This window comes from Xenopus tropicalis, chromosome 1 (assembly GCF_000004195.4).
Source record: "Xenopus tropicalis strain Nigerian chromosome 1, UCB_Xtro_10.0, whole genome shotgun sequence".
NCBI lineage: Eukaryota > Metazoa > Chordata > Amphibia > Anura > Pipidae > Xenopus > Xenopus tropicalis.
Window position 1 is genome coordinate 24,952,729 of NC_030677.2, and position 16,912 is coordinate 24,969,640.

General features: G+C 40.4%; 1 protein-coding gene across 2 annotated transcripts in view; it reads left to right on the forward strand.

The window, feature by feature from the left end:
• Window positions 1–16,912, forward strand: part of sorcs2 (sortilin-related VPS10 domain containing receptor 2) — a 501,641-nt gene that overhangs the window by 389,323 nt on the left and 95,406 nt on the right. For both annotated transcript variants that reach the window (XM_002938263.4, XM_031895320.1), the window contains exons 4-5: window positions 5,727–5,885; window positions 7,482–7,555. In XM_002938263.4, coding sequence (XP_002938309.3) covers window positions 5,727–5,885; window positions 7,482–7,555 — 233 coding nt within the window. The remainder of the gene's footprint in view (window positions 1–5,726; window positions 5,886–7,481; window positions 7,556–16,912) is intronic.

The window sequence follows — 16,912 nt, forward strand, 5'->3', positions numbered from 1 at the left end:
GACAGTTGCTCAGTACCAGGGTGCAGTTCAGCACTTTTGCTTTGGGACATTATAGTTTACCCGAGACAAGTATCAGCCTGGCATTCTTTTTATACACCCAAGTTTGCCTTTCCGTAATGTGGAACTTTCTTGATAACGGGTTTCCGGATAGTGGATCCCATACCTATATATTTTATGCACTGGATGCACTTTCTTAAATTCTGAGTGCCAAAGAACAGACTGGTCCATAGCAAGGTCCCTATATTAGGGAATGCCCACAATTGCAAACCACTTGGGAAGCTAGGCATAAGATTTACCCTACATAGATTAAAATGTAGTTGGCAAAATTACCCAAAAACCGAGTCTAAAATGCATGTGGTTTCATTAGCTACAGTACTATCCGCAGTTTAATTAATTTTTGGCCACAGTCACATCAGGGCAATATACAATTATTTTTAATTGGCATCCGTTACACACATCCTTTTGGAGATAAGCCAGCGTGACAGCAATGATAGAGAAGCCCCTTACGTTTATGCTGATCAGAGGATTATTCCCGTCTTTCTGAGACTTTCAAAGTTATAATGAACGTTCTTATTTCTTTTCTTTTTATTGACTCACAGACTACGTTTTGTTCCTATTCGTTGCTTTTTTGTGTTTACAGTCTTTCCCTGTTTTTTTTTAATGGTCTCCCCGGTAAGATTTTTTACGACGCATATTGTATCACCTTTTATTACTCGCTTACAATGTTACTGTTACTGTTGGTGTTAGCCAACATAAATTCTAATTCTACTTGTGTTTGGGTTGGGTCGCTGTTACAAGAAGAAGGAATGGTGTAGTTCCACTGTAAGGATGATATGTAATGAATGCTTAGAAATATACAGTAGAACCCCCATTTTACATTTTTGGGCGACCTGAAAAAATGGTGAAAAATCCAGGAAAATGTAAAATCAGGTAAATGGGTTAGGTATTATATGTTGGTGGAACCGCAAAAACAAAGGGGCCCATTTACTTACTCACGAACGGGCCGAATGCGTCCGATTGCGTTTTTTTCGTAATGATCGGTATTTTGCGATTTTTTCGGAAAATTATCGCGACTTTTTCGTTACCAATACGATTTTTGCGAAAAAACGAGTTTTTCGTAGCCATTCCGAAAGTTGCGATTTTTTCGTAGCGTTAAAACTTGCGCAAAAAGTTGCGATTTTTTTGTAGTGTTAAAACTTGCGCAAAACGTCGCGCCTTTTAAGTTTTAACGCTACGAAAAATGCGCAACTTTTCACGCAAGTTTTAACGCTACGAAAAAATCGCAACTTTCGGAATGGCTACGAAAAACTCGCGTTTTTTCGCGCAAATCGTATTGGTAACGAAAAAGTCGCGATAATTTCCGAAAAGTCGTAAAGGCGCCGAAAAAATCGCAAAAAATACGAAAAAGTCACTAAATGTTCGTTTTCCAATCGGAATTTTTCCAATTCGGATTCGAATTCGTGGGTTAGTAAATCAGCCCCAAAGAGTGTAAAATGCAGGAAACTGTAACATTAAGGCTTCACTGTATTTTGTGATACAACGGTAAAAATGGCATTTTCCAAAGCCCATATTCCTGTAAGAAGATCTTTTATATTCAGATTGTGTATACAAGGCTGTTACCAATTGTTCTTGCTGTTTGATGTTCTGGAGATGCTATTCAATAATTCCATTGCATTGTTCATAGATTTATCTTGTGTTTTGGAGGTTTCTATGTGTTGCTAATACTGCATTATATGTTAGGGATATCAGTTGCCCATTACTCCCACTGACTAAAATGCTAGGGGTCATTATACCCATGGCTGTCACTAAACAATATGCTGGAGATACCATTACCCATAGCTTTTATAGTACAATATGATACAGATGACCGTTTGTAGGGGTTTTTATCGTGGGACCATTTGGTTGGTCATTCACAAACAATATTATGCTGGAGACATAGCTCTCATTTTACAACATGATGGATGTATGGCATTATATCATGTGACTGTATGGTTTGACATTAACAAACACAGTGTTTATAGGTGAGGGACTAGGAATGTCCCATAACATGCCTTAATGATGACTTAGCACTGTTCTTAGGAGCAATATTTAATACTCTTCCCACCTTAGCCCTAGTAGCCCTAAAAAAACAGTAAATAAATGTACCCATTTTGGATTTTTCCATATTTTGTTACCAACTGTATATATATATATATATATATATATATATATATTTAATTTCCCTTGCCTCCAATAATTAACACTTTGGAGGTGCCATTGTTTTGTTATTGTAACAAAAAGTAGAAGCCCGTAGAAGACAACATTGCAAAACTTTCACCTTTTTGTTCCTAAGCCACATCAATGTTACTGTGACCTTGGGTTTGGTATAATTGTCCTCTCCAAATTCAGTTTTTTTGCAGCATGATATGGTTTCTTTTGAGTATGTTTCCTTCATTTTGTACTATCCTTCTACATTAACAACATTCCAAGAGCCTGCTAATGGCAGGACACACCATAGCACAATGCAACCACCACCATGCTTCTCTGAAGGTATAATAATGTTTGAGGTGAGGGCACTGGTAGATTTGGACCATACATATTAGGGTGAAGACACACAGAAGCTACTTTTTCAAGGCTACTAAACAACAGAAAATCCCCTGCCATAGACAATACTGAGAATTGACTCTGCTAAAACACACGTAGAAGCAATTATCAGTAAATGATCAGCATTGTAATAGATTATATAGATTGTAAGCTCTACGGGGCAGGGGCCTCCATCCTCTTGTGTCTTTGACTCTTAACTTGTTGCAACTGTATTTATCTTGTATTTATTGTTATAATGTGTATTTATCTATTATCTTAATAACCCCGTTTGTATTAATGTATTCTACTGTACAGTGCTGCGTACATAAGTAGCGCTTTATAAATAAAGATATACATACATACATGCATTGTCTATTTTAGTAGCCACAACAAGTAGCTGCTACTAGTAGCTTAGTGTCTTCACCCTTACCTTGCAAGAACGTACAAGGTTCTCTCTTGGTCTCACCTGACCACAAAACCTTTTTTAGTATTGCAATTGGGTTACTCTCATGCTTTTTTGGAAAGCTCTAGATGTGGCTTGGACATGGTTCCTTTTGCTTAATGGCTTTTTTAATTTCACTCTTGGTTGATCCATATGTATAGAGAAGTGGGGTGGTGGCATCATCATTCTGTGGGCTTGCACTTTCATTAAGGGGTTCTAGGCAACGTGGTAAAACAGAATGTACAGTATGGTGCAGAAATGCTGCATTTGAAGATGAAAAGCGAAAGGGTAGTAAAGTAAAGCAAACAAGACCACAGACCTCATAGAATATAATTCATTCAACTTATCCATTAACGATCACAAAACTGAACACGTTAAATGTAATGCCCGCTAGGCGGGATCATTATTTGTTGAGGGAAAAACAGTAACCAGTACATTAACTCAGTAAACTGTCATTATTATTTAATCAAAAATTATTCAATATCTCCCAAAATCAAAAAAATCTAATTGTACAGGTGCAACCAATTCCACAGTTCTAAGTATGAACCCTTATTTCTCATACTGTGTATTTATATCTAAAATACTTGAGAATAAATGTCAGCACATAAAAATGCCTGGGAGATGAATCACGGCTCCTTTTATAGGTACCGCGGCTCTGAGTGATTGTGGCAGTTTTAGTTTTGGGGGTCAAGGTTTGCCGAGTGTGAGAAAGCTCCGAGCAATGTGACACATTAGAAAGTTGTACCCAGTGACCCACTGAAGAAGATCATTTTGTGGAGAAGGATAAAAATCTTCCTACGGAAGGAGCCCGAGGGGAAAATGCTACTTTTTTTTCATTGTTCAAAAGTAATTTTAACGGAATGAAAACCCTGTACTTTGCGCAGCGAGCGTCTCAAAGGCAAAGCCTGGAACACCGTGTTCTCATAAGGAAAGTCTGCATGGTATTTTTATCAGGATCAACGGCGATATTAAGATAATATTGGGTGAGCGTACATTCAGAAGGATATGGCGAGGGATCATTTACATAGGCCTCAGCCACAAGTGCAGGAGCACTAAGGGGTGCAAACTCAAGCCCCTCAGTGCTCATTGGCATTTGCAGTTGGGGCACATCTGGGCTTAGCTGGGCATACAATATGGGTTGATACAGAGTGCAGTGAGGGTGGGTGTGCTTTTGTGCTTCTGTGCTTCTGAATGGAAGGTAGCATTTGCCTCTGGGGCATTACAGCTCTCTACCAACCCATAGCCTTGGCTGATCAATTCCCAGTTGTGCATAGATGTCTAGGAAAGAAACCTTTGGCAGAATAAACCAGCAGATACAATGGCTCCCCTTAGCACTTATTTAACCAATAAGTCCAACAGCTAAATTTATTATTAGCAACATCTAGAAGGGTAATACTCTGTGTGTAATGGAAGCCACTTCATATAGAACTATTAACGCAAAGATATGTGCTAGATTCTTGGCCAAATGGCCAAACTATTTCTTAACACCCTTGATAATTTGTAAAGATCTAAATCCAAGCCATTCTTTATCATTCTACCAATTCCCATGACTTTATTATGACTAGTCATACTGTTGACAATTACTAGTGAGTATTAATACGATTTAAAAATACGATTCCTATCTCTGGGAAGGGGGCAGGAAAGTGAATACATATGGGGAGGGCATTGATGGCACTGGGGGCAGGACTATGTCAATTGCAGAGAGTCCTTAATGGTTTTCCAAACTGGGAAAACTGAGCAAGACCTGAAAACCAGGCTGTCCTGATGAAAACCAGACAGGTGGCAACCACATGTACCACGGGCCTTCTGACCCTCCCTAATTGGCTCATCTGACACAAGTTAGGGACAGGGATGGAGGCTGTCTATGTGCCTCCCCAGTCTACCCTTTTGTGAATACAGCTGTGCTGAATGCAGGCAGTGCTGTATTCATCTGAAAAGTACAGGTTCCTGTGTTATATTCTGAAGCGCAAGGACTTGGACGTCTGTGGATGTTTATGGTGAGGACAGGATGTAAAGTGCAAAAGAACATACTTGAACTCTCAAATCTGATTTACCAGGGGGGTTAGTAAACCATTGTCCTTCGTGGCAGGTACTGATGTGTTTGGTGCCATAGGGGCGCATTTCTCACTGAGAAGAAATAGCATCTGCCCGGGCCCTCGCATCCCAGAATTTTCATTTGGGAAAATGTTGCTAAAGCTATAAATGACATGTACTGTGTAACAATGAATATCTTAGTAAACACTCCAGGGATATGATCCTCAAGCTATTGGTGAACTCTAAATACCACGGTACCTGTGGCCCATGTGTCTAACGCTGGCACCATATGTGGCAGATTTTGGATGGGCGAAGGTTGCTTAATGCTTGCTATATACTGCCCTCCCACCCATTCCAGTGCATAATCCATGCATTTCATTCCGTTTCTTTCTTCTACTGTGCCATCTCCCTGTCACTCACACCAACTAAAATAGATTTAAAAACATTTCCTGTGACGTCCAAAGTGACTTTTTATATATTTTTTTAGCCGTACTATCGAAACAATGGCGTTCAGCTATTCAGCGCCCGACGGCATGAAAAGATCACTGCCTTTTATCTGAATGGAAATTTATTGTGAAAGAGTCACAAGCGAATTGTTTTATTTTCCAGCGCGCCCTGCACATCTCCATTAATTGCTTCCCACTGTAAATCAAAGGCACTTCTCTCATGTTGTTTTTTTCCTTTACAGATTATTCTTGTCAGCTCCTCAGTCTCAGAACAATGCCTCTTCACTAGCAGCGATGAAGGAGCGACCTTTCAAAAGCACCAAATTGCTTTCTTTATAGAGACCCTGATATTTCATCCCAAAGAAGAGGACAAGTTACTTGCCTATAGCAAAGATGCCAAGGTATTGCTTGATATCACCATTTAGTGTGTTTATTTATTTATGTATTTTGAAAATGGCTTATGTATGTTTCTGTTATAAATAATGAACAGCAAAGGCAGTTTTCCCTCTTTACTGGAGAAGCACCTCCACCTGTAGAGAGTTGGATATAAGCAATTAATGAACTCTGCCTCATGAATGAACTAACAGCGTCCCTATATAATAAGCATATCCAGGGCTTATACTACCCGGTACCCTTGGAAAGAATGTGAACAAACAGAAATTATTATTATTATAAATATTATAGAAATTAGTTTTTTACAGACCCATATGTGTCATACCCAGTCATACAAACCTTTACAAGTACATTCATTATCTAAATGGTACGAATATTATCATTGTAAATTTAGTATAAATAAATTTGAAGCAACTGGACTTAGTAATCATTGAAGACGTTTCACTACTCATCCGAGCAGCTTCTTCAGTTCAACTGACTGGTATGGGAAGTCCTCAGCATATATACTCTTCCACTAATCCAATCACAATGGCACTATGTAACTCTTCAGAAAGGTGACTGGTATGACTGGTATGACTTCCCATACCAGTCAGTTGAACTGAAGAAGCTGCTCGGATGAGTAGTGAAACGTCTTCAATGATTACTAAACAAGTCCAGTTGCTTCAAATTTATTTATACTAGATATACCATGACCTGGATGAATGAAAATCTTCATAGACATATCATTGTAAATATATCCGCAAGATATCTAACCAGCAGAACCCAGCTCACACTAGCCTTTGTTTTTCTTTTGGTACTTTGGTTCCTATAAGGGTGAAGATACACTGGGCTACTAGTAGCAGCTAGTTTTTCACAGCTACTAAACTTCAGAAAATACCCTGCCATAGACAATACTGAGAATTGCCTCTGCTAAAACACACAGACAGACAATTATCAGTAAATGATCAGCACTGTCTATTTTAGTAGCCACAACAAGTAGCTGCTACTAGTAGCTCTGTGTGTCTTCACCCTAATACACTGAAGCACGTACATTCATTTAGGCCCAACATGCTAAAGATGCTGGGCACAGATAAATAGAACCCGATTGGTCTATTGAGGAGGCACGTGCTGTATAACAATCACATTATACTGAATGTTTAAATGTATCTACAGTAATTGACTGTGATTGTGGACTTTCATATATAGGTTTGCTTCAAAATAAATTTGGAATTAAAAAATAAATAATGAACAGCTTTTTCCAAAAACCCCCACTGATGTTAGTGTTGGCTTCATGTTTCTTAGACTTGTGCAGAAAAGCATCTTGTAACTAATCACTAAGAAGCTTTTCTCAGTCAATTTGATGGGGTCTTTAATAAAGTTGCCACCCAATATGGTGCCTAGTAAATGTATTTTGTTAACTGGATGCTATGAGCTACTATGCCCGGTGCAAATTCTGGGACTGTTATTGTTGCCATTGGTTTTTATAACCTATATTTATTTACTTCAGATACTCCATTACTGAGCCTATACATTACACAGACAGTACTGTGATACCATGAAATTCCGCTTTATATTTGCATTGTTTTCAACCTCAAGAGTAAAAAGTCTTATTTGCCTTTTTCAAGCTCTACGTATCCATAAACCTCGGAAAGAATTGGGACCTCCTGAAAGAACGTGCCAGTAAAGACAAAATATTTTGGTAAGTTGCCTGTTCATCGGCAATAACTGGAAATTGTCTCAGGTTCAAGATGGCGCATCTCACAGTACTGGAGAGACCTGTCTCTGAACTAGCTTGTTCTCTTCAGATCTGTCATTCTGTGAGCTTGAATGAAAAGTCTTGCTCAATGAATTTTTTAATGTGCTGGAATAGGAAGAGCTATTTACTGTATGAGATGGGCCGCATTCATTACAAAGTGCAGAAAAAGTCACATTCAGATTTCCATTTGCTATGTCTTTGTTTTTCAGTTGTCAAACGTTGTTTCATGCAACAAGGGAGGAATCAGCCAACTCATACAGAATATATGGGAAAAGCTTTATGAGCTTACTGTATGTAATAGAAGTCTCAAAGCTTGCTCCAGATCTAGGAGCCCACAGCCACCAATCAGCGCTTGCTTCTAGGTGATCAATAAATGCTGGTGGTAAGGGGAACTAGACCTGGTGCAAATGTTGTGACTTTTATTGTGTTATCTGTTTATTGTATTATGGTCAAGATTTGTATCATTATGTTAGTCCCCAAGTGAATAAGCATACACAGTATATATATACATGGGAATGCACACATAGTACAGTGTCCCACTAGGGCTGTAGAGACAAATGTAATACATATTTAGTATCTAAATGCCGGGTAATGGGTAGTTAATAGAATAAATAACCCAAAATTTCAAGGCAAGGACCTAAAAACCGGATGCATGTTCTGATAAGTGAAGAATTTATTGAATGTGGGTTTTTTGTGGTAACAAAAAGTATAATTGTTTAAAAACACGTTGGATTTAAATTACTTAACTAAAAAAAAAAGTTAAATTAAAACAGGGCTAAAGGGTGGGGGATTCTGTTTCCCATGTCAGGCAAATAGAAAAGATGGAGGAGGGGCCTGCCAGAACCTAAGAAGCATGGGGAGTGGCTAATACTAAGGTGCAAGAAAAAGGGGGGAAATCAGGTGTATTTACCCCTTATGTTAGGAGTGTAGGTAGCTGTACTTGCTCGGAAGTGTTCCAGACTTTGGACTGACTGAGTTTGCAGAAAGTCTCTAGAGATTTCTTCATTCTGTCCTCAATAAGGCACCATTAAATATGTGGAAGCAGGGCCACTCTTATAAACTGTGGGGCTCAATTGGGACCATTTTGGGGGGGGCCCTACACAAGGTGTTGCCAGCTGGCACAGGGTTTCAAGGCTGGGTGGGCAAATAGTTCTCTTTATGTGACTGATGATGTAACTCTGCCTTTTCACCTTTCTTTCTCTTGTTTTATTGGCCCCCAACATTTCATGGCACAATATGGTCCCAAGCACTGGGCACTGACACACAAGCATACTATATACAGTGTATATATTGGCCCCTCAAGCACACTATACCCTGGGGTAGCAGTATGAATGTAGTGCCCACTTTGTGTTTAATGTCCCGAGCACATAGCAGCATTATCGGGCAATTGTTATTGGGGGCGGGATGGAAAGCTTTATGTACTTATTCCCGCTGGTGCGGCCCTGTGCAGAGGTCACTAAGTGCGAAGCCCTGGATGGTGCCCTTATCTGTACTACTCAAAATACTGCTCTCGGTGGGTGATCTCAACCATTTTTAGGGGTCAAATCAGGGAGGCAGATTTACTGATCATAAACCCCTTGCAGAAAACATGTACATCCCCTTGCTTGAATGCTAAATATACACGTCCCAATTACTTAGGTTTTAGGCTGCAAAGTTTTTCATTTGGATTTTTGAAATATTTTTCATTAATAAATCTAGAAAAACTCAAAACATTTGACATTGCTGCAGTTTTGTCAACTTGAATTCTGCTAGCCCAGCCCCATGGTTTATAACAAAATACAGATTTCAAGGCAGGCAGAAACACAGCTTTGGGTGGTAGTTACCGGGATGATATTTGTGTTTTGCTAGAGCCATACAGACACAGTTGGCACTGAAAATGCTTATTTTTTTCAATTTTAAAAATTGTTTACTTATTTTGCATTTTAAAGTTGTGATTTTTTATTTTGCCAGAAGAATTAGTGACCTGATCCCTTCCCCCTGTTGTTAACTGTCTCAGGCTTACAGATTAGGATTAGTGATGAGTGAATTTTTTCGCCAGGCATGTATTCGCAGCAAATTTCTGCATTTCACCATTGGCAAATTGTTTGGCGAAACTTCCGTGAATATTCGCAGTGGGAAAAATTCGCCCCGCGTCAAAAAAAGTTGCGGCAAAAATGGGCACAGTAGTGACAAAAATAAGACGTGGGCAACAAAAAAGTTGCGCAACAAATGCGTTTCGCAAATTTTATGGCGAAGCAAAACGGGACAGATTCGCTAATCGCTAAAAATGATGAGTTAATAACAATAAGCACCTTCTCCTTCCACTATAAAAAAACAAGAAAATAGAATCAGGCGTCAGCTGAATGAGCTTTCATAAAATAAATAAAAAAATAGACGTGTCAATTACAAAACAGGTGTAAACTGATATTTATTGCCTCTAATAATATTTTGAAAATGATCTATTTTTAGTGCAGAGACATAATAAATGGCTCTAATCTCAAGTAAAAACTTGGTAAATTTGACATAAATCCGAAGTCAGGTAATAATAAAAACTGATTTCTAACGTCCATAGAACGACTGGCACTGACTGAGTGAAAAACATGATTTCCAAGGTTATTTCTGGGTCTCAGTAATTTGTGTTGCGCTGTGGGGCCTGGATTATATATTCTCTCCTTGATAATAAATAGCAATAGCCATAAAGACAGAATAGGATCCACTGAATGCAGCTTCCCATGAGTCTAGTATCATTTGCCTCTGTTCTATACTGAAAGCCCATAAATCATATTTTGGAATAATTTTCGCTCTGTGCTGTTGATCAATGAGTTTTCTTTCGGCAACAGATGGGAAAATAAAAGTAGGGGGATAAAAAGTATTTGCTATTTGCAGCATGGCGATTTATTTAGATTTTTTATAATTAATGTTGCAAATCTGAAATGTTTATTACCAGTAAAATATAATAGTGTAATAATATTACATTATAGGCAATAAAGAGTCTAATAAAGTTTGTCTGGGTAGATTAATGAGTTTACACTGGAAGGATGTTATAACCTATGTTTTATGTGGGGAATATTCAGCCTTTTCTAAAGGAGAAAAGCAAAAAGTGGCTGGAGTGGGACTAGCAAATAACTATATAGGAGGCAGACCCCGTGGATGAGGGGTGGGGCCTGAAGGAAATGGGGGCCATGACTGCGGGGGTCTGCCTACTCTATAGCTGCAAATAAATCTCTTCTCCCCAACCACTCTCCTACCGGCAGACAGGGACCTGGGGGCATAGGTGGGACATAGGTGGGCAGATGACACAGGCAGGGAGGGGGCAGTGGGCTGGGGGGGTGGGGTAGGAATCCCTATGCGCTGGGCCCCTCCAATGATTTTTCTGTAGGGGGATCTGGCGCAGCGAATGTGATGCCACTAATACACAAATCAAGGATAGAGTGGTGCCAGTAGGGGTCATTTGCAAGGGTGCAAGTCACCATTTTTTTTGCACTTTGCACCTTGCCTTCCAGCCTTAATGAATTGCCACAGGTTTCTGCACTCCATTTCAGAGAACAGAGACTTACACCACCCCCATGAATACATAATTGAATAAATTCAGCAATGCTGTATTCCTGAGAGTTGGGAGGGGGAGACAGTAGGCGTGCCATTTAGACATGCAAGTTATAAAGTGGTATCAGACACAGACCATATTGGGCCCCAGCCATAGGGCAGATAGTAACAACAGGGCTGGCCCACACTGGCCTTAGCTGTGCTCTGCATCTTGTGCTGCAGTTTTTTTTATCTGACCTTTTGGCACTAATTTATACTTGCCTATATACAGTACCTGTTATGCAAAATATGGCACAAGGTACAGTGCACTTTGCTGCCAGGAAGCCCTGTACTCAGGATGAGTATAATCCAGGTGGGCCTTGATGCCATTGGCCTCTACTGCCTGTCCACAGCTACTTCAGAAAGACTTTCACAAAATTACAGATGGCCATGTGTTTCACGGTGGATTTCAGTGCGACGGTGGTTGGGTGGTGGGCCCTTGACTCAGGTACCCGGTGAGCCCTGGGTACCCCAGTCCGACGCTGCCTGTACTTTATACCTGGCTTAAACAGACGATACTTCGAAAGAAGCATTTGTGCATTGGATTATGCCGCCCCTACTTGTGCTCACCGAATCACGTGCAAATTCCATTAATGATGCTTCATCACCATCACCGCAACTAAAGATTCCCATCTACGGGCATGGCTGTAACGTGCATCCCTATAAAAGTGAATGTTGGGGTAGCTCTGTGCCCTGATATCAGTAGATTTTACCATAATCTCTTGTGTATGGCTCACCCCTTCATTAACATTGTATCCTACTAGATCAGCCATTTCTGTAGTTAATGATACCGGGTATCAGTATGCACCAATCCAGCATTTGCATGGCTACTATTTAATCAGAGCATAATATACAGTAATAGCATAAATGCAGTTGTTCTAACAAATTTTATTCATTGTTGGATTTAACAGAGGGGGATTCATTGTGGAGGTGTTAAAATACACATAAAACTCCTCAAAGTAAGTTGGTTAAACATTACATCTGCCGCTCTCTGTAGGTTCCTTTATATCTGCAGTCTGATGGCCGGGAAGGTATTTTTAGCTCTATATATACTACCCACCTTCAGGTAACAATGCCAGGTGTTTGATGCCCTGTGTTTGTCAAGAACTATCCTTTAATTGTCTTATTTTAATTTATTCTCATGTAAGTGTAACCCTTTCTTGGCACATTCACTTAATGTTGGGCTGTATGTCAGGAGATATGTGTTCTCAGAGTAATATTGATACTGGGAACTGGGAACAGCGCAGTGCCTCCACCTAGTGGACACTGAGGAACACACCTCTAGGGGGTTTCCACACATGGGTTGCAGCAAAATCAAACTTTATATAACTTTGACATAGAAAGTAGAACAGCTTTAGGGAGGACTAACAATCCTGTTCTGAAGAACTTGCATGGGCTATCCACACTGGCACAGTCTCTGTACTTTGCCCAGCCCCAACTTGGATCCGGATAGACCCCCAACCCTTTAATCAGTTCAGTCCCTTCCCCAAGAGTTCTTTAGCCCCCCCAGGTAGCGCTACCTGCCCCAGAGTACCTTCCCCGTTGAAAAGGGTGGCTGCTCCCACGTAGCAGGTAACCGGGCAATACCTGTTCACTCAGGGGACACAATCTGAGAGTTCCACAGAGGACTTTATATTCCCTGGCAGTTCAGTAGACTTTTATTCTTTCAAGTCTGAACTCACACAGTTTGTGCTGACTGCTCACTCTGGGTCTCTCTCTCTGTACTGGAAAAAACAGCAGGGGCTCCCTTTATAAACTGCTGGGCCGCCCCTAGATTTTTGGCTCCAAAACTTAGGCACACCTCTCCCAGACGTGCACTGGGGCAGCCAGCCAACCGGATCCCTCCCCAGGCTGTAGCTAGGCTGGATGAGATCACAGACTGAGAAACAGGGGACAGGGTTCTCTGATCTCCTACATAAGAATCTGTTGTTTTAAAACTACAAACATGACGCACGAGTACTACAGTGTGGGTGTTTTACAAACAATTTACACATATCCTTGGTTATAGCCAATTCTCTAACCGGTATGTTTGGAGTGTGGAAACTAAAGTGCCAAACGTGAGCACTGGGAGAACGAAGAACTGTTTTACTGGGATCAAACCCAAGACCCAGAGCTGAGAGGCAGCGGTGCAAACCAATCTGTCACCTTGCTGTCATTCAACATTCCTATACTTTTGAAGGGTGGTTTAGAACCACAGTATTCATTGAATATATGTTACTTGAGCCTATTTCTGCAGGGTCCAACCTTCAACCAAGTATTTAGAATTCTGGACTCAAGTTAAAGCCGCTGTACAGACTGAATCACGGCAGCCTTTTGTCATTATCCTTTGTACAAAACCATCATTGTCATCAATAGCTGGCAGCAAGTTAATTGGGAATATATCAGCTTGGAGTGTGGTGAATACATTTCTTAGTGAACTCTTAATCTTTCGCCATAATGATGTGTTCGCTATATCGAAAGGAAAGATACATTTCTAGGTTCTGGGAACAATAGCCAATGGGAGCCTTTAATTAACCCCAAGCAATCTTGGCAGGCAGGAGTATATATTTTCTTCTTGATGATAATGAAGGTGGCACTTCCATGGGGTTTTCTTTGGCTTATAGTAAAAGAGTTTTTTTTTTTAATGTGTTTGAAATACTGATTTATGAGTAGTATGGAAGTAGTGGGTGGATATTAGTACAAGTTAGTAGAACATTTATTGAGGTTGGAGTTGCTATAAAAAATAGCCTATGAATTAAATTCAATTTGATGCTGCAAATGCTATTGTTTCATTTTTGTGGAACATTATTTTTCATTCTCTCTTCACTCATCGTCTTTTTTCATGTAACATACACTTACAGGTATCTATCCTTCCATCCATATCACCCCCTTCTCTCATACATGCATGGGGAATGGCTATGGTATAGGCATACAAAGCCACATTGTTGGGGAGCACACAGACACCTGGGCCCATCAGGAGATTTCCTGGCACCCTGGTGAGCCAGTCCGGCACTGTCTAACTGCAGTCTGCACCTTATGCCACATAAAAGAATCTTGGCACAAAGTACTGAGCGCAGTGTTGGTGGGCACTAGGCAGCCCTGTACTTACCCCCTGACATATGGCAGGTACAGGGCCCTGCTGGCAATCCCTAACCTGCACGGCCAAGGATGGTCCAGGAGACAGACAGACAGATGGGGGTCCCCTAACAGATGGGATCTCCTACCTGCCTTACACCCATCTACCCATCATGAATGCAGTGCTGCAGAATGCAGGCAGCTCTATATTCATCGGGTAGGAACACAGGTCTCTGAGCTCTGATTTCTGTTTTTCCCTTAATGTGAATTATTTTGGTATATTTCTCTGCTCTCTGCACCATTGAAATGCAAACGGCGTGCATGGGATTAGTTTTCATTTCTCTCTTTTCCCAAAATATTTATTATTTTTATAAAGTGATTCATATTTTATTGCCCTCATTTAAAACATCTTTGACGAGTTTAGGAAGTATTGATTATTTTTAGCCCGCAAGGCGGAATCAAACCTCGCTTGTGTGCCGAGACGTTGAATTTACTACTCGCTTTCTGAATTCACACTTGGTAGCGAAATTTCTTGGCACATTTGATATTCTGCTCCTTAGGAAATACGGCTGCTAGAAAAGCAATAACGCCATATTGGTATGTGGAGAAAGTGCGCTATAATTAAACTTATGTCCTTGTAATATAGGATTGTGTTCTGCAGTGGGATGGAAGACATATTTAGCATGATCATTATTATTATTATTATTAAAATTATTTATTTTCAAATATATATATTTAATAAAAGGCACTAAGTTTGCCCAGGAACCGTAACCCATAGCAACCAATCAACAGGTAGAATTTTCTGGTCACCTGTTTAAAAGCAAACATTTTACTGGTTGTGATGGGTTACTGCTCCTGGGCAAATGTAGTGTCTTTTATTACATATGGGGGATAGAGGTTATTGTAATATTTCTTGAAGTCTAATAATCAGCTTATAGGCGCCCAAAGTATTAGTTGGACATAGTGCCCAATCTAAAGGCCAGTTAGGGGGAGCACTGGCACAAATATAGTCACTGTGCTAAAGCTATAGAAGGGGTTATGGTATTATATTTGTATACATATATATTCTGAACCCAAATTATAGACAGAAGGGGCTTGAACCCAAGAACCCATAAAACCACTGCAATAAGGGAACATGTGCTCTAACACTAGCCACAGGTCAGGTGACCTTAGGTGATATCCAACCAATTATTCCGTGGGTGCTATTCGTATGCATTGATAAAACTGATTCCACAGGGGACATGATAGAGTCAGATCTAGTAACATTTGGGGGCCTGTGTCAGCCTGATTTCCATTTTGGTCATTGATAGTGATGAGCGAATCTGTTCCGTTTTGCTTCGCTGCTATTATTTTGTCATGCGGCTATTGTTTCGTCGCGCGCGGCTATTATTTTGTCGTGCGGCGATTGTTTCGCCGCCCACGGCTATTATTTTGTCGCGCGGCTATTGTTTCGTCGCCTGTGGCTATTGTTTCATCGCTCGCGGCTATTATTTTGTCGCCCGCGACTATTCTTTTTTGACGCCAGTGGCAATTTTTGGACTTGCGGCAAATTTTTTCATCCGTTTCGCAAAACAATCTTTTTTCTTTTTGATGCTTTGGGTCTTTTTTTTTTTTTACTTTTACCAAAGGCAGATGATTTCTGTGGCCCCCTTGACATGTGAGAATGACTAAGGGCAGACCCTGTTTCACCAGTTGGTGTGGGTTCAATTCATGTCTGTATATTTTCATCCCCATAGTAGTTACCCTTTCACATTCCCCCGCTGCCGATGCCCAGTGAAAAGGATACGGTAACACACCAGGCTTATGGAAAGGATGGCTGTTATATGTGCCCTAAATCTAGATGACCAAAGGTTTCGTTGTGGGAAAAACAGGATACTTGTTAACAGAGATAACTGCTGGACAGACTATATCAAAGTCATTAATCATAGCAAAAAACAGGACAAGAGAGATAAAATAGCATTACATTGTAGTGCAGGAAGCCTTATCCCATGGAGAGAACGATCCACTATAATAATGTGAAACCTGCCGACATAACAGAATTGCAGAGTTTCATAAATGGACATGGTTGAGGTGAAATGAGGTAACTTGGGCAGGTTAGATTAGAGTAGATATAGTTAGATTTTCTGAATGTTATGTTACCTTTATCATTTAGTCCTCCTTTCATACAGTATATTCTTGTACATGGGTTACAGGTGCCTCATTCTTGTGCAGGTATGGGAGCTGTTAGCCAGAATGCACAGGACCTGCCACAGGGGGTGATTCAATCTCCGAGTTCGAGAACTTGCATTCAAATAATGGTTCAAAGACTTGAAAGTCTAGTATTAAGTGCAAAAAAAACAAAAACTCTAATGTAAAACCTTACCATCTCAAAGCTTGTAAGTTTATATAGAAGCCAACAGGAGTTGCCCCAGGCAAATTCAAGCCATATTTACAAATCGAGATATTTACATTTTTTATTTGATAAATAAGCCCAACAGTGTGCAAAGTGCATTTTCCAGGGCAATTGCCATGTTTTTTTTTCCAGAAGTCATTGCAGATGTAGATGGACGATTCCATTGACACAATTGCCCTGCAACCACCACAGTTGTGTTCAATTTGCTGCAATGGGCACAAACTGTTCCTTGCCACAAATCGGGCACAGTTGTGCCAAATCTGACAGGCGGCGTCTCTGATGTCCGGTGTGCA